This window comes from Cydia fagiglandana, chromosome Z (assembly GCF_963556715.1).
Source record: "Cydia fagiglandana chromosome Z, ilCydFagi1.1, whole genome shotgun sequence".
Taxonomy (NCBI): domain Eukaryota; kingdom Metazoa; phylum Arthropoda; class Insecta; order Lepidoptera; family Tortricidae; genus Cydia; species Cydia fagiglandana.
The window spans coordinates 21162685-21186083 of NC_085959.1; the positions used below are offsets into that span (position 1 = coordinate 21162685).

General features: G+C 38.3%; 1 protein-coding gene across 1 annotated transcript; it reads right to left on the reverse strand.

The window, feature by feature from the left end:
* Positions 1–195: 195 nt before the first annotated feature.
* LOC134678605 (chondroitin sulfate proteoglycan 4) lies at positions 196–22833 on the reverse strand. Its single transcript, XM_063537234.1, has 24 exons — positions 22406–22833; positions 22068–22204; positions 21718–21864; positions 21451–21594; positions 21021–21202; positions 20444–20657; positions 18784–18939; positions 18376–18603; positions 17620–17910; positions 17002–17199; positions 15196–15308; positions 14545–14680; positions 14125–14300; positions 13767–13926; positions 12284–13671; positions 11883–12036; positions 11323–11811; positions 10686–10881; positions 9808–9963; positions 7792–9650; positions 7266–7504; positions 5988–6138; positions 5134–5281; positions 196–4380 (listed from the first exon to the last, which is right to left on the reverse strand). The coding sequence occupies exons 1-23, from the start codon at positions 22458–22460 to the stop codon at positions 5174–5176; spliced, it is 7077 nt and encodes a 2358-aa protein (XP_063393304.1). The 5' UTR covers positions 22461–22833; the 3' UTR covers positions 196–4380; positions 5134–5173.
* Between the last annotated feature and the right edge of the window lie 566 nt (positions 22834–23399).

The window sequence follows — 23399 nt, forward strand, 5'->3', positions numbered from 1 at the left end:
TGTGTTTTAATTATTAGTATTATTACCATAATAGTTGATTTAATTAGTTGTTATGTTTTGCCTATTAGGTACGTTTATTATAGGATACATTAGTTTAATTGTAATGTACCATTTAATTACCTTACATGTGTGTTAGGATGTGAAGGATAAATTCTGATGAATAACTTAAAAAATGTAAAATAAAAACTTTACCAGTTATTGTGTTATTATTTATTTAAAAAAAACTGTTAACTACCTATATGGTAGAAATTAATACAGGATACGGATTTTCACTTTTATGCATAACAATGGTCAAACATAAATGCAACAATTTACATGGGTAAAGATACCCACTGTCTTCTTTTAAAAACTTAGTCAGAATGTTGGAGGTAATTTTTATTAAATCGGTTTACTTACTATCTTGCTATCACTATTACTAAACACTGCAGGCCACACCGATATTTAAAACGACTGACGAAAATCTTCAGCAGAATTCAACGAGTAATAAAATATAATACTTAAATATATTCTTAATTTATTTGTTGTTATTTTCATTAAAAAAGCAAATCTATACAATCGTAACTAGTCATAAAACCTATTACATTTATAGATGTGCCTACATTATAAACCGTAAAAACTGCAACTATCTACAACTTCAGAATTCATTCATAAGCGAGGTTGTTTAGACTAGAAAGAAGTTGCATGTAATTTGCATTACATTGCGTTATTTGATCAAATTTTCGAATGCAGTTTACCTTAGTCGTCGGAAATGTGACGTAAATTTCATGCAGTTCTTGCTAGTCTAACTAGCCTTGCTATAAAGTACATACTTACTAATATCGGTTCACTTACAATTTGAGCGTTATAAGTATCATACTTAAATAATATTTAATCAGAAATATTACTAGGTATTTTCTTGTAACGAGAGCTGTAAATATTACAAACCAACACTTTGCATGCAACATGACATTGTATATCGACAAACATCAATCGGAGTGGTTCGAGAAGACATATGCGAACGTGATAATTTCTATACAATATTTAAATTTCGATTGTGACTTTGGGAAGGTACCCGGTGAATTTTCACGAATTTATGAGACTAAGGGTGGTATTCTAATCTGTCCAATGTGTATTTTGTCTCACATTAAGATTAATGAGAGAGTGACATTGGGGACAAAGAAATTAGACAGGTGGAATAACACCCTAATAAGTGTATAGTAAGTGCCCCAACTGAAATACACACGTCGCCATACTAACTGTATAGAAAAGTGGATAGTTATTTATGTAGGGCACCGTTCTCAAAACCAAATTAGTTTATTATTTTCCCTTAGTTTCAGACATCATACGTTAAAAAATATTGGTTTGCAATATCTATGCCACTCTCACGATAAAACAATTCAAGGAGATGCATTTAGTAATAAGTTGGCAAAAAACTTACTATAAGTAGTAGTTTTTTGCATACTATTTCTCATTCTTGTACTAAATTCACAAAAACTATTAACAGTGTCGTCTTCTGACTACAGTCATACAATACAATATTCCCTCAGAGACTTTCGAAATTTTGCGATGTTTTGGTTTTTTAGTTGGTTGCATAGGCACACGATTTACAAAATCAGTATTACGAGTATAACTGCCAGGATAGTTAAAATATACCGGCCGCAAAGCACAACAAATAATGCGGACAGTTAAAATTCCGAAACTTGGCACTTTCGTTTTATTTAAATCAAGGGCTTTGAATTTATAGAACTACATAATTATAAAGGTACATTTTGCAACATATAATATACTAAGAATACTGTACCCACTTTTTCTAAAGGAAGGTCTAATGTTGGCGAGGACTTAGGCTATCATTTGGCAACCCAAAGCCGAAAAACGAAAAATACTGTAAAGTTCATGGCTATCATTTTGTTACCCGCGCTCGTTACGCATCATATAACAATTTATAATTTCGTTTATCAAAAATGTCATTACGAGTAATTGACACGTGATTACGTTCCAAAATGTTAATAAGTGCTTGAACCTTGAAAAAAAAACGAGTTATTGCAAGTAAAGTTTTTTGGTACAGTCATCATTTCATCAACAATTCCTCAAGACGACTCTAACGAGCCCAAACTATAAGTAATGGCCAGTTTCTGTGTCCATCATGAAATTGCTTGATGGCACTGAAAACATAATTAGGCCAAATTAAATTTACAAGTTTTGATTACAGACTAAACAGAGACAGGAAAAGCTCCAATTAACGAATATTCGTACTAACGTCTTTTAACATGAAGAACTTTTTAACAGCTCACAAACTGATACCATTTGCTAAACAGATGAAATATATTTGCTACAATTAACTTCCATATTACTTCAACATTATATATATTGTGACTTAAATTATTAAATTATTACGTAAATTTAGTTTTAATAGTAATTAACTTAAGCTAGTTACTAAAATATACTAATCAATAAAACTTATAACTTGTGTATAAAGGTATCCTTAGTAGAACTTTGGCACTGTCCTTGGCGTGATTAGGGTACTTAACCTCTAGCCGCCCAGAGACCTATAAAAAGGTCACCTGTTCCATTCTAATTTGAACTTTGTGTGGACAAAATTAAATTACATTTTGCTTGGCAAGGTTTGACGTATGGGCGGCTAGAGGTTAACCAAATACCGTGATGTAAATAAAATTATTTAGTCTCTGCGTCGAGTACTCTGTACACAGACCTTGGCACAACAAATGTATCAAGTCGTATGTCTATAGTAACAACGAAGACTCGCTCAACATTAATAGTTTGTCTCAGGCTAATATTTCATTAGATGTACAAATTTGGCAACGACAAAGAGCTTGTGCAGAAAAAAAACAGTCCTTTCAATGCAATTTTAGTCATAGATAAAAAATTATAGGTACAGTAAATTCAAAATACCCGATGACGATAGTCGATAACCATAAATATTATGATAAAGTTCCATAGATACATGTCAAAAACATACCCCGGTATTTGCTTCCCTTCAGCCAGATAATAAGTTTCGTGTTATAGAACCATAAATAACTAAATTTTTTCTATAATTTAGACATAAATCATTATACATAATTTCATACAAATAGCGTAAAAGTTAAAACGTATATTAGGTATCGAACAATCCGTCTCCAGCAAATATCTTTTCCCTCCCAGATATAATATAAGGACGGTATCATTCGTGCAAGAGTCGAAGCCATAAAAACTTTTTTTGTTTCTAAACAAAAAGTTCTTTGTCTTCATTTTTGTAACTAACATGCCAATTCGAATGTACGTTCACTGCCATCAGAATAATATTTGGATCATGTTATTTAGTTATCATGCATCTCTTCCGCGCCAGTACATGTACGGACGCGTATGAGCGAAATGCAAGATAACTGAATGACATCAGTTAGATATCAGTGTACGGTCGAATTGGCCTGATCACCAGTAAAGAGTTATCTAGTTGTGGTAACTTATTGCTGTTTTCCTACTAACAATTGATTAAGTAAAATTCTAATGCGAGAAGTTCAATTATTTTGTTGAGATACCTATTCTACTCTTTATGAAATATTCTTATGGATAAGGGTGTGTGACCAATACTGTCCCTCTCTAATATTAACCTACAGTGCTCAGTCTTGGTATTTGACCAAAAATCAAATCTAGATTCTACATTTATTGTGTACTACAGAACATCCTCGAATAAATAAATCAAAACCGTACCTACTTAAATACTTCATTTATGTAACATGAGCCTCAAACTAGGTCTGTCTTTAAAGATTACAAGGATAAATAGATCATCATTGTATTCGTCTTTTCTATTAAAATAAAAATTACAGGCACTTTTATGTTAATAATCGCAAACGAAAAGTTATTCATTAGTAGTGTATTGTTACTAATAGTGTATTAATTGCCAACGGCCCTCTCGGCGGCTCTCTATATCTGCCTGGAGCCGTCAATCACCCTTCATATTATTTAAACAATTCATTCATACGCCGACCCGCACAAAAATGAGCTTAACAACCTTAATCTTTCACACTATAATTAAACAATTTGGCACCACAATTGTAAAAAACAGCGAATCGCTAACTTACATTACACATAGGCCACACCCAATTTCAACTGCGACCGTCTCCGTGGCGCACCAGATGCCCGTAAACATATTTTATTCGGTTAAATTGCTTATTGTTATGAATGTAGAATTCCTAGGAACATGATTATTACAGTATTTTTAGTCAATAGTTTTTGGTGTAAACTATAGGGCTCAGACGGCTCAGAGTGTTACCTCACAGTTTTCGTGCTTCTTCGTGACTCCGTAGTTGCTGAGCAGAAAAGGCGTAGGAACTAGATCGACGTAGCGCCGCTGCTGCAGCCGCCGGTTCAACGTCACGCAACCTTCCTCGTGCGTGGTGAGGATTACTGTACACCATAACACAATGGAGATATAGAAGCATACGCTTAATAGTTATAACATAGGATAGGGGAGGCCCTAGCAAAGATAATAGAGTGTATAGGGACTTACTGTCATCATAAATTATGTGGCCACAGTACATTTACTGCCATCTTCCAACAGAAGATTAAAACTGTTATATTGTAAATATAGCGCCATTTGACATTGATCCTTATTCTTTCACTGATATGTGTTAATTTGTTAAATATTGAAATAAACGCCATCTACTCGACAGTAGGCCAAAGGTTATGGCCTTATGGCGCCATCGCTCGAAAAGATCGCACCATACCTTTGGAGTACTTCTCTTTGACCCTAGTTATTCAGGCGAGCCACTTTCAAACACGAAATAGTGAGTTACGCGTCCAGTCCAGACCAATTCGACGAATGAGCTTTCGCGGTACTTGCCTTAATTAGCCTAGCATATAATAATCTAATTCTTTTGGCGTCGGAAGGGTTCCGTTTCCTTAATGGGATAAATGAGATGGCGGTAGTTTCAACCGAGGCCCGAATGATTGTAGACTTCTTTATGATGCGATCGAAAGCACTAAGGGTGGTATTCCACCTGTTCAATTTCTCTGTCCAATCTCAGTGCGTCTCACTCACTCATTAAAACAAAATGAGAGACGCAATACATATTGGACAAAGAAATTGGATAGGTGGAATGCCACCCTAAGATGTACGGGACATACTGTAATATGGTTGAGAGTTGATTTTAGGGTTACCTGGTCGAGGTTGCCTGGGCAGTGTGAAGGTGTGCGTGGGTCAGACCCAGTACTGGTTGCGGCGTAGCATGGGGTTCGCCGGGGCTACCCCTGGGGCCCTGATCGGGTACGCGGTCTCACTGGCCTCGTAGCTGCTCCAGTCTTCCGCCTGGGGAACGGAAACACATTATACCTAAGTAATACTTTAGTGTATTACATTACAACATACTTACAAAATATGATTTTCAACATTCAAACAAATACAATATTTTATACATTCGCGAATCATGTCAACATCCTGATGGTATAACTATAACGTATCAAACCAATGTACCTTCATTACTTTGTTATTTGTTCTCGTATAACGTCGTGTTATCGTATACGATACGATACGATATTTACTTTAAAAATCCAGTAATAAAGAACATATTTAAAATAATATAAAGTAAAAAAAAAATAGTAAAATAAAAACAATAAAAATAATTTTCAAGTAAATATTATTCTAGATTATATTAAGGGGGAGGCCTATGTTCAGCAGTGGACGTCTTATGGCTGAGATGATGATTATTCTAGAAATTCAGGTTTACACTCTTCCGATACTTAATACATTTAAAATAATCTTGTGCTTTTTAAGGACAACCATGAACTTCTCACCAGTTTATATAATAAAGTCTTTAAATTACATCAAGTTTTTAATGATAATTTATGAATATGTACTTTAGTGAAAGCAACATTCGTAAAAATGTCATGTTTAATATTGTAATATTGAACTCAACTTCACCTGTGATTTACATTCAACTAAACCAAAACTCATATAAAGAAGATACAATAATCGTGACGCCATGATAAGATTGACCTCACAGCAGATCACTTACGTCTGTGTGGTCTTCTGTGCCGTAGGGGTACCTCGCGTTGAGGTCGGGCAGCGCCGCGTCGGCCAGCGGCGTCACCTTGCACGCCACGCTGCCGCCCGACGGCAGCGGCGTGCTGGCGCCCGTGTGCACTGACTGCTCCGATGACACGTATCTGTAAGTAATACTTTTTAAGAAACCAACTAATTGTGTTAGCTTTGTATTAAACGATAGCATATGAATAATATTTTTTTTATGTCAACACTTGGCACTTGTGGGCCAAGAAAACGACAGAGTGGACACCAAACATAATGCGGCGTTACGGCAGACCTAGAAGGAGGTGGGGGCACGATCTTGACGTCTTTCGGAAAGATTGGCCTAATATTGCCATAGAACGAGACGCGTGGAAGAAAGAGAAGGAAGCCTTTGCCCAGCAGTGGGAGTAGTGGGACACAACAGGTTAACAAATAAATAAATAACTTGTCACTTTCCACGCGACCCTGTCTTGTGAAATAACAATCTTACAAAACTTAATCATTCCTTTTTTTGCTGAAGAAGTAAAGACTGTATAAAATGATCCTAAAGTGGAATCCAATAGAATGTAAACAAATCTATTTACCTTCATTTCTTCGTAATCTCGCACTTTTTGTGTAGTACCATGATTTTTATCAACAATTTATATTACATATATACAGAAATCTTTTATTTATATCTTAGATGATATAACCAACGGAGACGCCATGTCTATAATTTTCGGTACAAAATAGTCTGCCGTTTTTTGCGGGGGAGGTACATCAAATGTATACGTAACGTAAACATAACCATGTCAAAAAAACGTCAGTCCATACATGTGGTTGACATGTCGTTGATCATTGGCCGCCTATTTTCGACAGAGGGGAACGCCTGTAAATGACCACTCCGTTGGTTATATTCTCTAAGATTTATACCAATTACTAGTTAAAATATATGTTAATTATTAATATTTCAATGAAAACCACCATCGTAAAACTTTTAGGTTATACGTCAAATACTAACAAAATCTGTCATACGAGTATATGTTTGTTTACCTACATTATTGGCCATTAACCTACACTTTAAGACGTCATGGGCGCTAAAAGTTCGCGTCCTGTTTATGACCGTAAGTAAAAATTCCGCTTTTAAAATAAATGTAAAATAATCTATAGCTTCGCATGAAAACAGCGTTGAAAGGGTCTCAGATCCAAACATATATTCAACCACGGCACACATTGCTCCTAGCAGCTCGTGTGATATGTGCTGTGTTTTAAACTTCAAACCACCTACCTCTTTATGGGTGGCGTGGGGTGTGCCGGAGAAGGCATGAGATGATCGGGCGGGCGCGGCAGCGGGATGGGGGCCACGGCGCCCTGGCTCTGGCCGTGCGCCTTGGCTCGCGCGCGGCGGTCGCTGGCCATGCAGCGGCGGCACCGCACCAGCGCCAGCAGAACCAGCATGGCCAGCACCACGCCCGAGATGGCCATCAGGATAGTGAGGTAGTATGACGCCGACTCGCCGTTCGCCACCTGGGTTTCAGCTCGAATAAGACCATCAAAATTATAAAAAAACAGCAAATTACGTAGATACAAACTATAGCTTGATAAATTCGCACATGACACTCCCACGGGATTGACGGCCGCGCCACCCGCACTCTTCATATCCGCCCTCGCTATCTTTCGTCCCTCGTTGCCCGCGGAGTGAAAGTGTCATGAATTTTTTAAGCTACAGTATCTCCTCCATATCAATTAAAATCTCTACTAACATAAAATCAGTATTAATTAATAATTACGAACAAACGGCATTATTAACTTACAGGTACTCCCTCGTGGCTCTCAGGGTCATTAGGCCCTGGCAAGTTCTTTTTCGATTTGCTCCCAATGAATATTTTAACTTCGCCTGCGGCCGGCTGGAATATCGTCGCCGCCAGCAGGAATCTGAAACTGTCCTCCATACCGACAAGCTCGTGTGACCTCTTCTTGGTCACGTAGTAGATGACACCCGCTTTGATATCTTCGTGCGTAAAGTACGGAACTTCTCTTTCCCTCGCACTTGTATTTCCTCCAGAACTTCTGATTATGTTCTTGACAGTACCATGTCTAGGTTTACTTAAGATGGTATATATTGGATTACTTCCAGTCAACTTGGCTAGACCGGTCGCGTCCATATTGCTAAGAGTTATTCTCGACTTGTCACCTTCGACTTTTATATCTTTCAAAACCATGAGAGGCTGAACCAGAACGTTTATTGTGAATGGGTTTGTGGAATTACTGTTGTGGATGTATGCGATAAGGTCGAAGCTGTCACTAGCTGCGGTCATATCGTTCTGCATGTAAATTACCACTTTGTCCATCAAATCCCTATGGGAAAAGTAAGTGACTGGATTCCTACCCACATATATCATGCCGTGCAGAGGTTGTCTAGTAATATTGTACCACACTTTGTACTTTTTGGCGTTTGTTTCGATATATATTTGCTCTGTGGTCACCGTAGCAACATTAGAACCTTGTTGTAATAATACTGGATGCAATGTAGACGCATTTAGTGATACCGGCAACACGTCAATCGTGAATATCTTATACATAGGCTTGAACTGTCCGTCCCATACCCTAAAGTAGAAAGTGGCCGTTTGAAGCATGCCAGAATGCTCATAGATTACGCGTCCATTGTTAATATCATCTTGAGTAAATTTATTTATTGATTGTGCATCATCAATGCTCAAATTCTTGTCCATCATGACGATTCTTCCTTGAGTGGGACCGCTTATAATATCGTAAAGTATGCCGGTGGGACTAGTGTCAGCGTCCTCTGTGATCAAATCTTTTTTAGTGATGGTATAATTCTCACCCTGTACCACCTGTATCTGCGGCGTTTCCGTCAAAAGTCTAAAAGGTTGGTCGTTGATTGGAATAATATGAATAGTAATAGTGACGTTACAGAGGAGAACATACTCCGGTAGAAGAAAGAGGGACATTTCTATCTTATCTTGTGTAGTGTCGGAATCGTCGTGTTGGTAAAGGACGGCGCCGGACTCGAGCTGCGGCTGCGTGAGCGACGACACGGCCGGCTGCAGCGTGCCGTGCGCCGGCTGCGACCACTGCGCCTCCACCTGAGGCTGCCTCAGCCCCGCTTGACTCTCCAGATATACTATTACGTTCGTAACATTCACTTTAATGGGAACCTTATCACCCTCGTTCACCTTTATCTGAGGTATATGAACGTATTTAGCCAAACCTCCGGAAGACACCGATATATCGATGTTGAAAACTTGATCTGTTATAGGTTTAGCTAGGGCGGCTTCAACCGTGAATATAAAAGAGTCGTTCGTGTGCAGATCTGAAAAAGGATGTGTATGTTCGTAGTAGACGAGGGTGTTATTGACGTCTTCCTGTGTAAACTGTTTGATGGATCTGTGGTGACTGTCTTCACTGAGCATAATCAGTCTGCCGAGAGATGGTGTCCTGTCGATCTTATAGACAATTGTTCTGGTGTAATCTGAGCATTTAGCCATCAGCAAATAATTGTTTAACGGTTCTCTCATTAGAGGGAAAACGCGAAGATTATTCTTTCTGATAAGTTTCAAAGATACCGATTTTGTTGTTATAAGAAACGTTATTTTAGACAGTTCGTGTAGCCCGTCAGTAACGTTGAAGATCATTTTGCCTTTTGAACCATCTGCAACAGATTAAATCAATCTTTTAAATAGAAAAGTAACCCTTCGAGAATTGCATTTTCTTCATGCAATTTTTTTATGAAATATATTATTCCATCAAGTCTAACACGACATGTGCCACCTGAAAAGATAACAATGATAAAAATGCAATGCACTTACTTTTGTGGACAAAAACCACATTTCCGTTGTCAATGTCAGCCTGAGTGAAGCGTGTGACTGGCTCGTGGATGTTTCCCTTCATAGCAATATGCCCAGAAACTATGTCAACCACGATTATTGTAACATTCTCTAGTGGCGTATCTATGTCGTTAACATCTGTAAATGAAACATAGAATAAGAGTTTAGATTCAGTAAATTGTTGAAGAGGCTAGAAAGTGACCAATAAATGGACGAGTTAGTTGGAGGGCCGACCCAACAGGGGAGGCCCTCGATGATACGAGTCCATCTATTGCACTTTCGGCCGAGTCATACAATCACAACTACTGCGAGGAAATTTATTTATTATATATTTCATTAATCATTATGGTCTTACAGAAGACGACAAATTTAGTCTGTTAATACGTAATGATGGTCCCAATGACAGATCATTCAAGATTTAAGTCAAGGGCTTAATTAAAAACAAAGGAAAAATAAAATGTTTTACCATATTTGTATATTACAATGTTGCATTGCTAAATTAATGAATGTGCTTAACTCCAAAAAATCTCTACAAGCATTTTACCCGACAGCTAATCCATATAAATTATTAACTAACATAGAGAATATCATTCGACGCGAAAGCTATAATGAAAATAGAAAATGGTTCAGTGTAACTAGGGTCGGTTGCACAAAACTATCTGTCACCGTTAAAGTATTCGCTAAATTTTATTGTATGAGAAACTTTGTAGTTCACGGCTGATTACCGTTGGACAGTCTGTCAAGTGTAGATGGTACAACTCGCCCTAAGTCCGACGTCCGCGCGGTATACCGAAGCCTTCGAACGCGATCAGAATGCCTGACATGTGAACGAGTATATGTATGTGATGCAATCCACTTACACAGCTCGTTCCTAGTGAAGGTGAAGGTGCCGCCCTCCCAGACGCAGAGGCCGGTGTTGGCCGCCACGATGGGCGTCTCGTCGTTGACCGGCGCGATGCTCACGCGCACCACGAACGGCTCGCTCTCCTTGTTGCTCTCCGTCGCCGCCACCAGCTTGAACGAGTCCGAAGACTCCTCCGAGCCGTCGTTTACATACTGTCAATAACGTATTACTAATCAATGTTATATTGTACACAAACATACATTGAAGTGAAGGTTTATCGCCACTTCCTTTCAACGACGATCCTGTAAGGCCATTGCAAAAACAGGGGCCATTTTCTAGACTTGTCAATTATATAATTTTTGCTTTTAATCAAAGTGTCCATTTGCCTTTAGCAAAAATACCCTGAATTATTTTTCTTGGGATACAAAATTAAGACTAAAAGTTAGATTTAGTCACATGCCTATTTTGGAGAGTAAAGTAAAAAAAAATGTAGACGGAACGTCTTTGCGACAGTTACGGCCATTAAAAAAAACGTGTTATGCGAAAAGTCCTAGGGGATGTTTTTAAAAGGGTCAATATGGCCCCTAGTCAAAAGAGTAATGAAAAATTAATGTGAATGTGAAAAACCACGTAAAAAGTATTGTAAAGCATACCTGAATATTTCCAGAATTAAGTTTAAGTACAGGCAGTAAACTCAATTCCTGGTCGCCCATCAAAATTTTTCCATATTTGGGCTTTTCAAGTACCTTATAGGCCACCACTTTTCCTCTATAGAACTCTGTTATCGTGCGGAACATTTCTGGTTTAATACTGATGCCTTCTCCTTCGACAACAGTCAAATTAGACACCGTCACGTAAAAATGTTCAGGAATAATTATTATATTCAATTCGACATTCCTCAACCAGACGATTCCGTTAGTGACGTCCATGACGATTTTGTCTCTCGTGCGGTTGACGCCAGACTGCATGTACACCAGGCGGTTGCCGTTGATGATCGACTGGTCGAACACGGTCGTGTGTGCCGGCTCCTCGTTCGCGGTCTCCACCACGCCGGGGGTGGCGGTGACTTCAAGCCAGCCATGATACGGACCTTGGGTTACTTGGAAAATTATGTTCGATGGTTCGATTTGTGGATGCATGACCTGTTGAAACATTATCACATTAGTAACATAAGTTTTCCCCAAAATGACCGTTTAACAAATATTTACTTTACCTCCAAGACATCTCTGGTGATGTTGACACTTGTAGATTCCTCGACAACTAGAGGTCGGTTAGTTGTTACTTTAAGCGGCTCCCAGTAACTTGATGGAAATATTTTGATTGGATATGTCCCTTCACCCCAAGCTTCCAGACACTTGACTTTAAACCTTAAACACCAGCAATTAATGTTATTTAAAATATACCTCGGCTATATCGACTACAAATAAAGTATGGAACAACTCGAAAGCGTTAAAGAATTTGCTGGCGTAATTTTAATAAAATGTATAAGCCCTTCCTTCACGCAATTTTGTTGCATTGTAATCCCAGTGATAATGTAATGGTTACAATAGCTATTAGGTATTATTTTAATCTTAATATATCAGATTGCAAGTCAGGTATGTAATATGTATGTACCTGAACTGGTCCGCAGGAGTCCTGGGCTCGCGGTGGCGGTAGGCCACGCGGCCGGCCGCCACGTCCAGCTGCGAGAACGTCACGGCGCCCTGGCCCTCCCCGACCTCGATGGCGCCGTGTTTCGGCTCCAGCGTCACCTCGTACCGGATGTCTTCTTCCAAACAGTTCATGTTTGTATCCACTTGCATATCCCTAGTCGTAATCACAACCGCTTTACCATTTTCAACTATTGATCCGTTTGTGGGGTACATTCGAATAAACGGTGGCGATGCTTGAATCTCGAGATTTCCGTTCACGTCAAATAAACCATCCGATATCCAAAACGCCATCTTACCATACTCTTTACCTTGATGTTTGAATAGAACCAGGTTTTTATTAATATCATCCTGGGAGAATTGAGCGAGCATTTCGGCGGGGTTGTCGGCTCTGTATATACCTCCATTTGGAGGGTCTTTGGTGAATCTTTGAATCGTGTAGATGATATCAGCCGGCTTGGTGTCTAGGTCGGCGTCAGTGTAGCTCAGGTCCCTGGCCGTGATGAGGCGGGCGCCCCCGTGTACAATGTGAAACACTTTATCGTTCGCCCTCACCGGGCTGTTGTCGTTCTTTAGTATTATATCGATGTGAAATACCCCTACATACTGAAAATCTTCGGGTTCAGGACTGAGCGCCATAAAGTGAAAAGAATCGTGTCTACTTTCGGAATCATCGTGTGAATAGTAAACCCTATCTGAATTCAGTTCCTTTAAAGTGAAATAAGTGGTGTTATCTCTTAATATTTTTAAGCTTTCGCTTATTACTTCGATTTTTCCGTGTCGGGGCAAATGGGTTATATTGAAAACAAGATTTGTAACAGACTCCGTTCGGAAATTAAGATGAGTAGCAGGTATGACCATTCTAGAGCCTTCCATAACCTGCAGTCGTTCTAAGGTCGTATGTACACGCCCCAACGAATGCTCCGAGGTCGAGTAGGCTGGTGTGTGTCGGATCGTCATTACTCCAGTAATGTTTTCGCACTCGGTAGCTCCAACTACAAAGGAGAATTCGTCTTGGATGTGAGAGTATGCACGCCTATGCAGGCGGTACCACAGCTGGTCGGTGTCGATATGTTGCTGAGTAAACGTGCTGTGTGTTTGCAGATGATACTTCCCAGAAGACAGGTGCAGTATACCATACTTAGGCGACTTGAGTATCGTATAAAGAATTCGATCGCTTGGTAGGCCAATTGGCTTCGTCTTGAATTTCAAATGCTGCGCCGAAATGAACGCTTCTCTGGTATTGTTTAAGACCAGTTCTTCATTAACCGATTGGTAAAGATCAAGTTTGATGAAAGTAAGTCGAAAGTCGTACAAAGTGTTCGTTCGAATCGTGCCCACCGACGCTTTAAACTGTCAACATCAGAAATATGGCGTTAGGGCGTAAGTTTCTACGTCAAGGGAACGAAAAGATACATTTATACTCAACGGAAAAAACGGTTACGTACCTTGAATTCGTCGTGGGATGGGTTTCCGAGCAGGTGCATGTACCGAACGCGGCGGAAGGTGACCATCTCACTCGTGAACGAGTCCACTGTCTGCCATGTGCCATCCAGAACTCGTAGCCTCTCTATCACTCCAAATTGAGGCGGTTTCACTATGTCATACCTATAAAATTAAATGTCAATACCTAAACGTCAACATCATAGCTTATTTATACTCGTATTTGAGTTCGGTAATTTTTTTTAAATTAGACATTTTGGAGGTCGATTACGGACGATTTACAAAACATTTCGCAGCAAGGACGTACCTATTCCAAGCCGTTAAACAAATAATTGTCTGTTATATAATCAGGCGATAACTTACTTCACTTGCACATTGCTCTCGTCAGCGTTAGTGGTGAATGTCAGATTATCAGCCGTGATAATGGCGTAAGAGTTGTGCACCAGCTGCAGTCCTGTGTTGTTTATTAAGCGGACTTGGAGGGGCACTATCGATATGCGCAGAATCGCTGGACCGCTTGTCTCTATGCCGTCTGAGACCTGTCAATGAGTACAAAACTTTAATAAAGCGTTTTAATAATTAAATTATCTTTATTCATTAATGTAGACACGTATAAACTTAACTAAACTTCCCTGAGATACAGACATAGTAAATATATTAAGAACGGGTCACTCACGTGTTTTAAATCGATAAACGCTCGTCATGTTTCACTCCGTACCGAGGACTCCACGTTTTACGACTTAAAATACGTGAGTGTTCATAATATTATACGTATAAACTTACCTGTAAAGTGAGTTTCAAAGATGTTTTGTTCAGTTGTTTCTCATTGTTCGAGCCGTGCACGTACGAGATGACTCCGGAGTCAATATCTTGTTGTGTGAAGGAGTCAACTGGTTGTCCGGACATCTCAATGTGGCCACTGAAAAATCGATGTTTCCTATATTTAATCATTTAATTAAATGTGTTATTTGTGCATTTTAGTAATTCAATCAATAGTTTCGCGTGCAAATGATTTCAGGGACGTAATCAGCAATTTTTTTTTTCAGTTTTTTGATTTCAAATAAAAACAAATTGATCACATATTTTCGGAGAAACTTGGACAGTGGACACCACAATTCAAGTTTTAATGAGGTATTTTTAAAAGGCAGGTGACAATCGCTTGCGCTTCACCATCGAATCGCTTTGTCTCTCTATCACTCTTCTACAGGTTCTTGTATGGATGCTGTTAAGCAATAATGTGTCAACCCACATTAATTTTTCAATAAGATGTGAACTCTAAAAATGTATGCTTAAAGTTGACATTTTATTGTAAAATGGATGTGGGATGACTCATTTTTGCTAAACACCATCCGTATATTAGTGTGACAGCGGCAGTTGCGTTTCGTTCGCTACGTAGCGTTAGCGATTGGCATGTTGTCTACGGAGCCTATTTACCTCTGCAGTTCTTTTTCATTTTTTCCGTGCAACACAGTGTATAGCAGATCCTCCGGCGGTGTGTCGGGGTCTTCAGCTTTTAGTATATCTGAAGTTATTACTTTGCGCGTTCCCTGAAATTGAAAACCTAATCAGTACAATTGTTATTTATCAGAGACTGTTATGAATATTTGTTTATTCTAAGATTGTCTCATAAGCAAACCATGGTTGGGTTTGTGATGTGCTGTTTGTCAAATGTTGAGAAAAAAAACCTTGTATGTATATAGATTACAGCGTATCTTGTCGGCTTACATTACATATTTTTAAAACAGAAAAATACGCTTCCAATATATGTGTTAATGTTGCCATGTTGACATTTATCAAAAACGATAATTGTAGCCTTGCGACTTCTTAGTATACACTTGTATATTGGTACTATGTCGAACTGTGTAAGATTACCCCCTTTATTTTATTTAGTATATTATGCATGTATTTGTTCATTGTGGCTAGATATCATAATTATTCTGCTATGAATGTTGTTTTACCAGTTATAATCCAAGTACCTATTATATATGATATATGAGTAAAACACGAGAAATCAATATATTGGCTAGTTATTTATTAAGAGCATGCATTGTGAATAGTCAAAATTTTTCTACGGCAGCGGTCGGCAACCTGCGGCCCACGGGCCGCATGCGGCTTGTGAAACTGTCGCTTGCGGCCTGCGAGCCTCCCTGGCTATGTAATATTGACAAACAACAATGTCTGATATTAAAGTCATAAATATTAACAAAGTGCGGCCCGCGTCAACTTACTCATCGTTAACTACTATGTGGCCCTTGGCTGCTAAAAGGTTGCCGACCACTGGTCTACGGCATTCTTGTACTTACACTGAACTATTATTGCGACGTGCTGTTTCACAGTAGCTCAAATAAACTCATGCAACTACGCAAAGCAAAATTAATCCAACTAAAACACAATTTCAAATTAGATTTGTGGGTTAAGTTACACTTCTGGGATTAAAAATGTATGCGAATGCTATACAGTTTAAAAAAACACAGAACACTGAAGCAGCAGGAGTACTCTGAAAAAAACAAAACTTAAAGTAACATACATTAAAAATAATGTAATACATAAAAAAAATATGAATACTACACAAAACGCATCTGTCACAATAATATTTAATAATATACATCATACATCGAGTTAGACCAAGCTAAGTTGGCAGCGATTTTGATAGCCCAGACAGTGCAAGTGTTATTTAAACATCACAATTTCATAGAATTTTGACGTTTAAAATAACACTTGCACAGTCTGGGCTATCAAAACCGCTGCCAACTTAGCTTGGTTCTGTTTTTTTTTAATGAGTAACATTCTACAACTCTCTTTGCCATCCATAATCCTACATCAAAATTGAATCACGGCTTTTTTTAATACGTTTTGTGGCAAAATTCGCACTACTTGTAATAGGGGCAACAGTTATGATATTTTTAACCTTAGCTATGTGTAATTTCTTTAGACACTGAAATAATAATGCTTCTTTGAGAGATAGAACATTTATTATAGCGCGCATTCCTTCGAGAAATCGCGTGTTTGAAGAACTGCGCATCAAACAGTTACGAAAGGGGACTATTGATGATTGTGACAAACTATACTATTAACATAGTGATTAGGTATTTATTTAGACGATAATATTTCAAGAAATACACATGCATGGGTTATGGTTATTGAGCTAAAAATAAACTAAACGTTCTGCAAAAGGTAATGTTATCTACTATAATGAATGAATTATGACTTTTCGTGTACATAATTATATTTTTAGCCCACCTGTGTCAGTCTCAATACTTTAGCCGGAAGCAAATTGAGGACCGGGGGGTCGTTGACCGGAGTGACGTTGACATGTAAAACGAAAGTGTTCCGTCCTTGTAAGTAGCTTGGTAGAGTAAATTTAGTCTCTGGAATAAGTTCCATGTCAAGTACAATTGAATCTTGATGATTTTCCGAACCGTCATGAACGTACCTCACCTGGAAATACGTAAGAAGACAATAGGATTAATTAGCATTATGTTATTAAGCAAGATAGAATTAGACCAAGAAAAGTCTGCAGCGATTTTGATAGTCAACGCAGTGCAAGTGTTAATCTGAACGTCAAATGTCTATGAAATTGTGCGGCTTTCAAAATCGCTGCAGACTTTTCTTGGTCTAACTCTATTATGATAGTATCTGAATTTCTATCATTTCACAATTGCTACATAAACAATGAAAAATTTGGATTTTAGTTTTCGGAATTTGAATCACAAAATAAATAGCAGGAATACATAATTCTCACTGCCTAACTCGAAGTTTGATAGCGGAAGTTTAAGTATCGCGAGCCGGGCGAGCTATTTCTCATACGGGTGTCATATTTCTCATACTGTTTGTGGTATAAGACAGAACGATACGCACCTTGTCTCTTGACAAATTCATGAGTGTAAAGTATTGCTTCATTTTTCCGTCACCGTCGAGATAATTAGAATACTGCGGCGAGTTCCTCTGCGGAGATAAGTCGATAGCTATCCTCCCGTGTTGCGGGGACTGGGTCAGATGGAACACGACCCCTGACGGGCGCACGCCGTACTTGTGGTGGTCCAACACCACGTCGATGTTCTGCGTCGTGATCACTGCGACCCCCCCTTCAAGCACTGTCAGAGGATACAGTGCTACCAGCTCCAGTTCACTGCTCGACTTTGAGAATACCTAATGAGAAAAAATTACACATATATAATTTACACAACTTATATAGAGAAGTCTGAATTAAGTCTAGTTTCCTTCCTGAATTAAAAGTTAAGGTGGTTCAAAATATAGTATCTAACTTAATTTAGTCATATCTCTAGGTGAAGAAAAACATATAACGGATACAATATTAAAATAAAATTAGAAATAAAATACAAATACAAACTATAAAACATACTTACCTAAAAAAAGGAAACTATAAAAAGAACACCCCGTCCAACAGGTCGGACTGCGGCATGGACCCCATTACACTGGCGGCGTTACCTCTCTGTATTGCAAGGGAAATACGTTAAGAGAGGTACGCACCAGCCCTGGGGTCCCCTGTGGTGTCAACCAGCCGCGCCGATAGTGCTTAGGGATTAGGAACCGAATCGTACGTTCTGAGACACAAGTGAAAAGGCAGTAAGACAACCGCCAGGGTCATGTTACCTTGTACTTCTCGGCATAGTCAGGGTTAATGCAGAGGTCAGAGTCGCATTTACAAGTGAAGTGGTCAACGCCGTGCTGGTCGCACACCGCCTGCGGCACGCAGGGAGGGTTGGCGGGGCTGGCGTGGCACGGGTACCACCAAATGCATTTAGGACTCACGCCGTAGGTGACCACTGAGTTCGGCAGTCCGTATATTTTATCATCTACCTCTATCGGTTTTATGCAACCCTGTAAGCCGAAGATAATGGAATTAAAACGATATCACAACTGTCGTCATTTCAGTCATTTGCATTTAATTAACATTTCCAAGAAATATTAGTAACCTTTTTAAAAATATGTATGAATGACACATAAAGTGTTTCCCAAAATAGCAAATTAGAGGCGTTGAAGCAAATGTTTATACTTTACCATTATACTGGAGTCTGCTGCTTTGATTCCTTTAGCGAAGGCCCGCTGTCGCTTTTCAGTTTCAATTCCTCCAAGATAGAATGAGTCAGACAGGTCTAAATACCGGGTACCTCCACTTTCGATTCTTGTACTCATTGCTATATTGTCGACGGAAAGCTGTAATTTTTAAGTTGGGTAAAATGATTTCATAATAACATGAAATGTTAAACCATCTGAACATTTCTTAGGTAATCGGTATGTTTTCCAAAAGGAGTTGTGCAACGTCCATTTTAAACCAATTATAGTGAGAAGAATGAAGTACCTTAATACTAATAATGTAACGAATTCGCAATGCTTTTAAAGTATTACGGTTATAGGTATTAGTCTTATATTGTTAAACTGGATAGTAATAAAATTCACACTCCCAAACCAAAATAGATAGACGAATATTGAACTGGGAATATTTACGCAAATGCTAAATACCAATATTATTTACTAATATTCTGGATACCAATACTTGACGAGTATATGTAGGTATGTAAAAATTAACAAGACCGAAGTGATCCCATAAGTGTTCCGTAAACAAAGTTTTGTACGGAACACTAAAAATGTCACAGTTACAGTATGACCCTCCAAGAGATGAGGTTAATCTAACAAAATTAGATTTAGACTTATACAGTAAGTAATTTCGAATATAGGCAAGCCTAAGCCTAAGGAAATAAATTGGTTAACTCAACCCACGTTCATGTGTACTTGGGTAGTATATAGTATATCTTCAATCGAATATACAACAGAAATCCTAATCCTTAAATTTTAGGTAAGAATATACTTTCGCAATGCAGCAGAGCGCCAAAGCAATATCATTTGTTTTAATTTTACTCTTAATTTCGGGATACTAGGGCCAGTAAATACATACACAGACTAACATACATATAATAATATGCCCCCAGGGCAGCTTGTGGCGGCGAGTTGTATGGGAAGTGACATCCCATACAGTAAGAGTCCGTTAGGATCCTGTCTACGGCTTGCCTTCATTAGCCAGCTATAATTACATAAAACTAAAGAGATCGATCTTAGGATTGAATATAAGTAACTTTCCCGCTTTAAAATCTTATTAAATAAGGGTTTTAGCAAAAAGTGTAGGTACATAATCTTTTTTGTAGACAATTGTATGTAGATTATGTACGTAACAGAACAATTTTTGCTACGGGCCACCGTTTACGAGTTATATACAAAAAAGGGACCACTAAAATCCCCCCCTCCCCAAACCGTTAGCTTCACCCCAAAGCTCCGGTACTTTTAGTATGTACATAGTATAATATACCATTCCCTACAACTGTGCCAAAATTCGCTTATACACGAATAATTTCCCCTGATTGGCAAACATGAATAATAAAAAGTAAAAGGGTAATAAATTGAGACATACATAATTGCATTATAGCATCTAATCTAAGTTATTATTAAGCCCAGACAGACTATTATAATCCTTCTTGGATCCAATATACAAATTAATACAATTTACAAACAACTACGAGTACGTTTTTTTTTAATATTTAACATTTTGCATTGCATTAACATTCATTGCAGCACTTGAAGCAGAACTACTTAAATGAATTGTACTTTCAGTTACAATCTTATAGTTACTTAAAGTCAAAAAAGAAAGTATTTTAAAAACAGGTACCTCTATTAGTGAAGGATTGAACAACAAATGTATTTTATGCCACTGTCCATCGCTGACTCTCACAGTGTGTACAATTTGTCCACGCGCCATTTTAACTCTGACCACTCCATCTAGTATTTCAACACCAAGAAAATCAGACACTGAGCCTCTCCCACCTCCCGGATTGTAAAGAATTATAGCATTAGGTGTTATTGTCTTGAATTCAATCTGCCATCTGAAAAATATATATATTGGGATACAATCCTTATTGATCCCATTTTATGTTTGAATGGGCATGGGCCTGAAGCCATTAGGCCTGAACCCCATTAGATTGAGTGTAAAGAAAATTTTATTATTTTATTAAAATTCACTTCAAATTAAATACTTTAAATTCAGACACAGACATATTCAATATATTAAGAACAGGTCACTCACATATTTTAAGATGATAAACGCTTGACATGTCTCACTCCGTACTGAGGAGTGTAATCAGCAGTTTGCTTGCTTGGAACATGTCAAGTGCTTTTCGAATTAAATATGTGAGTGACCCGTTCTTATTATATTTAATACTCCAAGTTAAAAGTTAAAATATACAAACCTTCCTCCAGCCCTAGAGTTGATCTTGGGTAGTATAAGATAGGCACCTTCATCAATGAAGCTGATGTCTGAGTTGATGTCTGCATCAAATTCCGGTGCACAGTTCCATGTGACGCCCTCTACATGCACTGAGGCACTGCGACTTCTAGCTTTTTCTATTATTTTAACTCCATTATAAAACACCTGTTCAAATTATATAAATTAAAGGCCAATGAAGAAGACAGGTCCATACCTGTCACCATGTGACACCATTGTCACATTAACACTTTCAGTGCCAAGAACCTGATAGTCAGCTTCATTTTGTATTGAAATTGGGGCTCTTGACACTGAAATTGTTAATACAGTAATCTGAATATTCAAATAACAACAATTCATATGTAAAGATTACTCAGAAATGTAATAAAGCCATACAAAATAATATTAATACTCACATCCTCCATGCACCCTCGGAAGTTTTCCATGTGGCCAAGGAACAGTTCGGAGAAATCACCTTGCCCTCCCAGAAATACTCCAAAGTGTATGTTCAATTCGAAGAATCTCCCTGGTAATCTTTTTCGAACAGTAGTATCATCAACCTTTCAAAATGTTTAATTAACATTAATGAAATTTTGCAGTTTAACTGATTTATTATGTAAAAAATAGTTTTTATGTAATTGTCTATTTTTTTCTGACTTTAAAGTATTAGTTAACAAAGTTACCTTCATAGTTAAATTAGCTTCTCTCCTGATGATGCTAACATGGTGCCATTGAGTGTCATTGAGGAATATTCCTTTAGGTGAGGACAGTTCACTTTCACCAGCACCTAGGTTTATGTGCAATTTTATTCTCCCACTCTCTAGCTTGATCTAAAAAAAATACTTAATCAAAAATGGAAACCTTTGTAAAGTATGATTCCGAAACCATGTAGTCCATAAATTTTATTAATTATTTTAGGGCCATTCCCCATATGGATGGAGATATTCAAAAAGACAGAAGTTACAACAAATATGATTGATGCAGATAAACATACAATAATGTCATAGACATATAAAAGGTGTTGGGTACCCACCATGCAATAGTCAGTTTTTCCTGCAGCCAGGAGCAACAACGCATCTGACAGATGTGTTCGAAATCGAAAACTAATGTCTGTGACACCCTTTGCTTCTTGAAGTGGGTATGTTATAAAGCTAGCCCCATAGAAAGATGCTGAAACATTCGGGGCCAAATTGTAATTCAAAATAATAAAAAACGAATGATATATTACATTACAGGTACTAGGAGTGATATAATATGATAATGAAACAACTGCAATATTATTTATGATTAGGATTAAGCACTTAAACATTTTCAACATGTGTAAACCCGCTTTCAGTGGATTTGGGTTTAACCTACGCCAGTTCTGCTTACCTTTGTCGTAAGCCAACCCCAGAGGGATAAAAGACAAAATAAGAATAAGTTCCATTTTAATAAAGAGAGACACGAAAAAAGTTGATCTGTTCTTAGCGCATCTTGTGTATCCCAGTTATAGTAGAGAAGTAAAAGTTAAATTTGTTACTCGATAATTCAAATGTGGTTTCGCAAAGTACGAATACATTTCAGACACTCGAAAGTCAACACTGTAGCCACCGAGGCGTGGCGTCAAACAAAGGCCCAACCGTACAATAATTTCCAATTATCATGTCTAACACTGATAAAAATATTACACTTGCAAGATAGGACACCACCTTTCAACTTTTGTTGTAATTATAAATAAAATTATTGAATAAACACAATGTTCATCTCAAGCATACTACTTTGCTTTTTAATTTTTTTTAATCATAAATCATGCTTTTTTTTCTTGAGGATTTTTGCCTTGGAATCTAGGTTTTTCGCATTCTTTTGGAGAAAACCGTAAAGCAATCTTTGGACGAACCACGAACAATTTAACTGTGCAATATATTTACATGCGTGGCAAGGTGGCAAGCCTCTACAATCCTCAAGGCTCCTCTACACGATGGGCCAACGCCGGCCACTCCAAGGGACGCATTTATGCGTTAGAGAGAGCAAATGATATTGCTATCTCATTCTACCGCATGGCTGCGTCCCTTGGAGTGGCCGGCGTTGGCCCATCGTGTAAAGGAGCCATCAGGGAGTCCTACAGTCCAGTTATGCGTTATCCAGTTATCTCAATCCACCGCATAACGTCGACGATTAGATTGAGACCAATATAAGTCTGCAACGATTTTGATAACACACGCAGTGCAAGTATTATTTTACTTGGCTCGTGGCTCGGCTCGCGCCAAGGCCTATTGACTTCCTTGGAATGACGTGACCCTTCAAAATTGTACATGTGTGCTCCGTTTCTAGAGCTGGATTGCCAGTAATTACCATTAAAATATTCTACTACAGCAACATTGCTAGA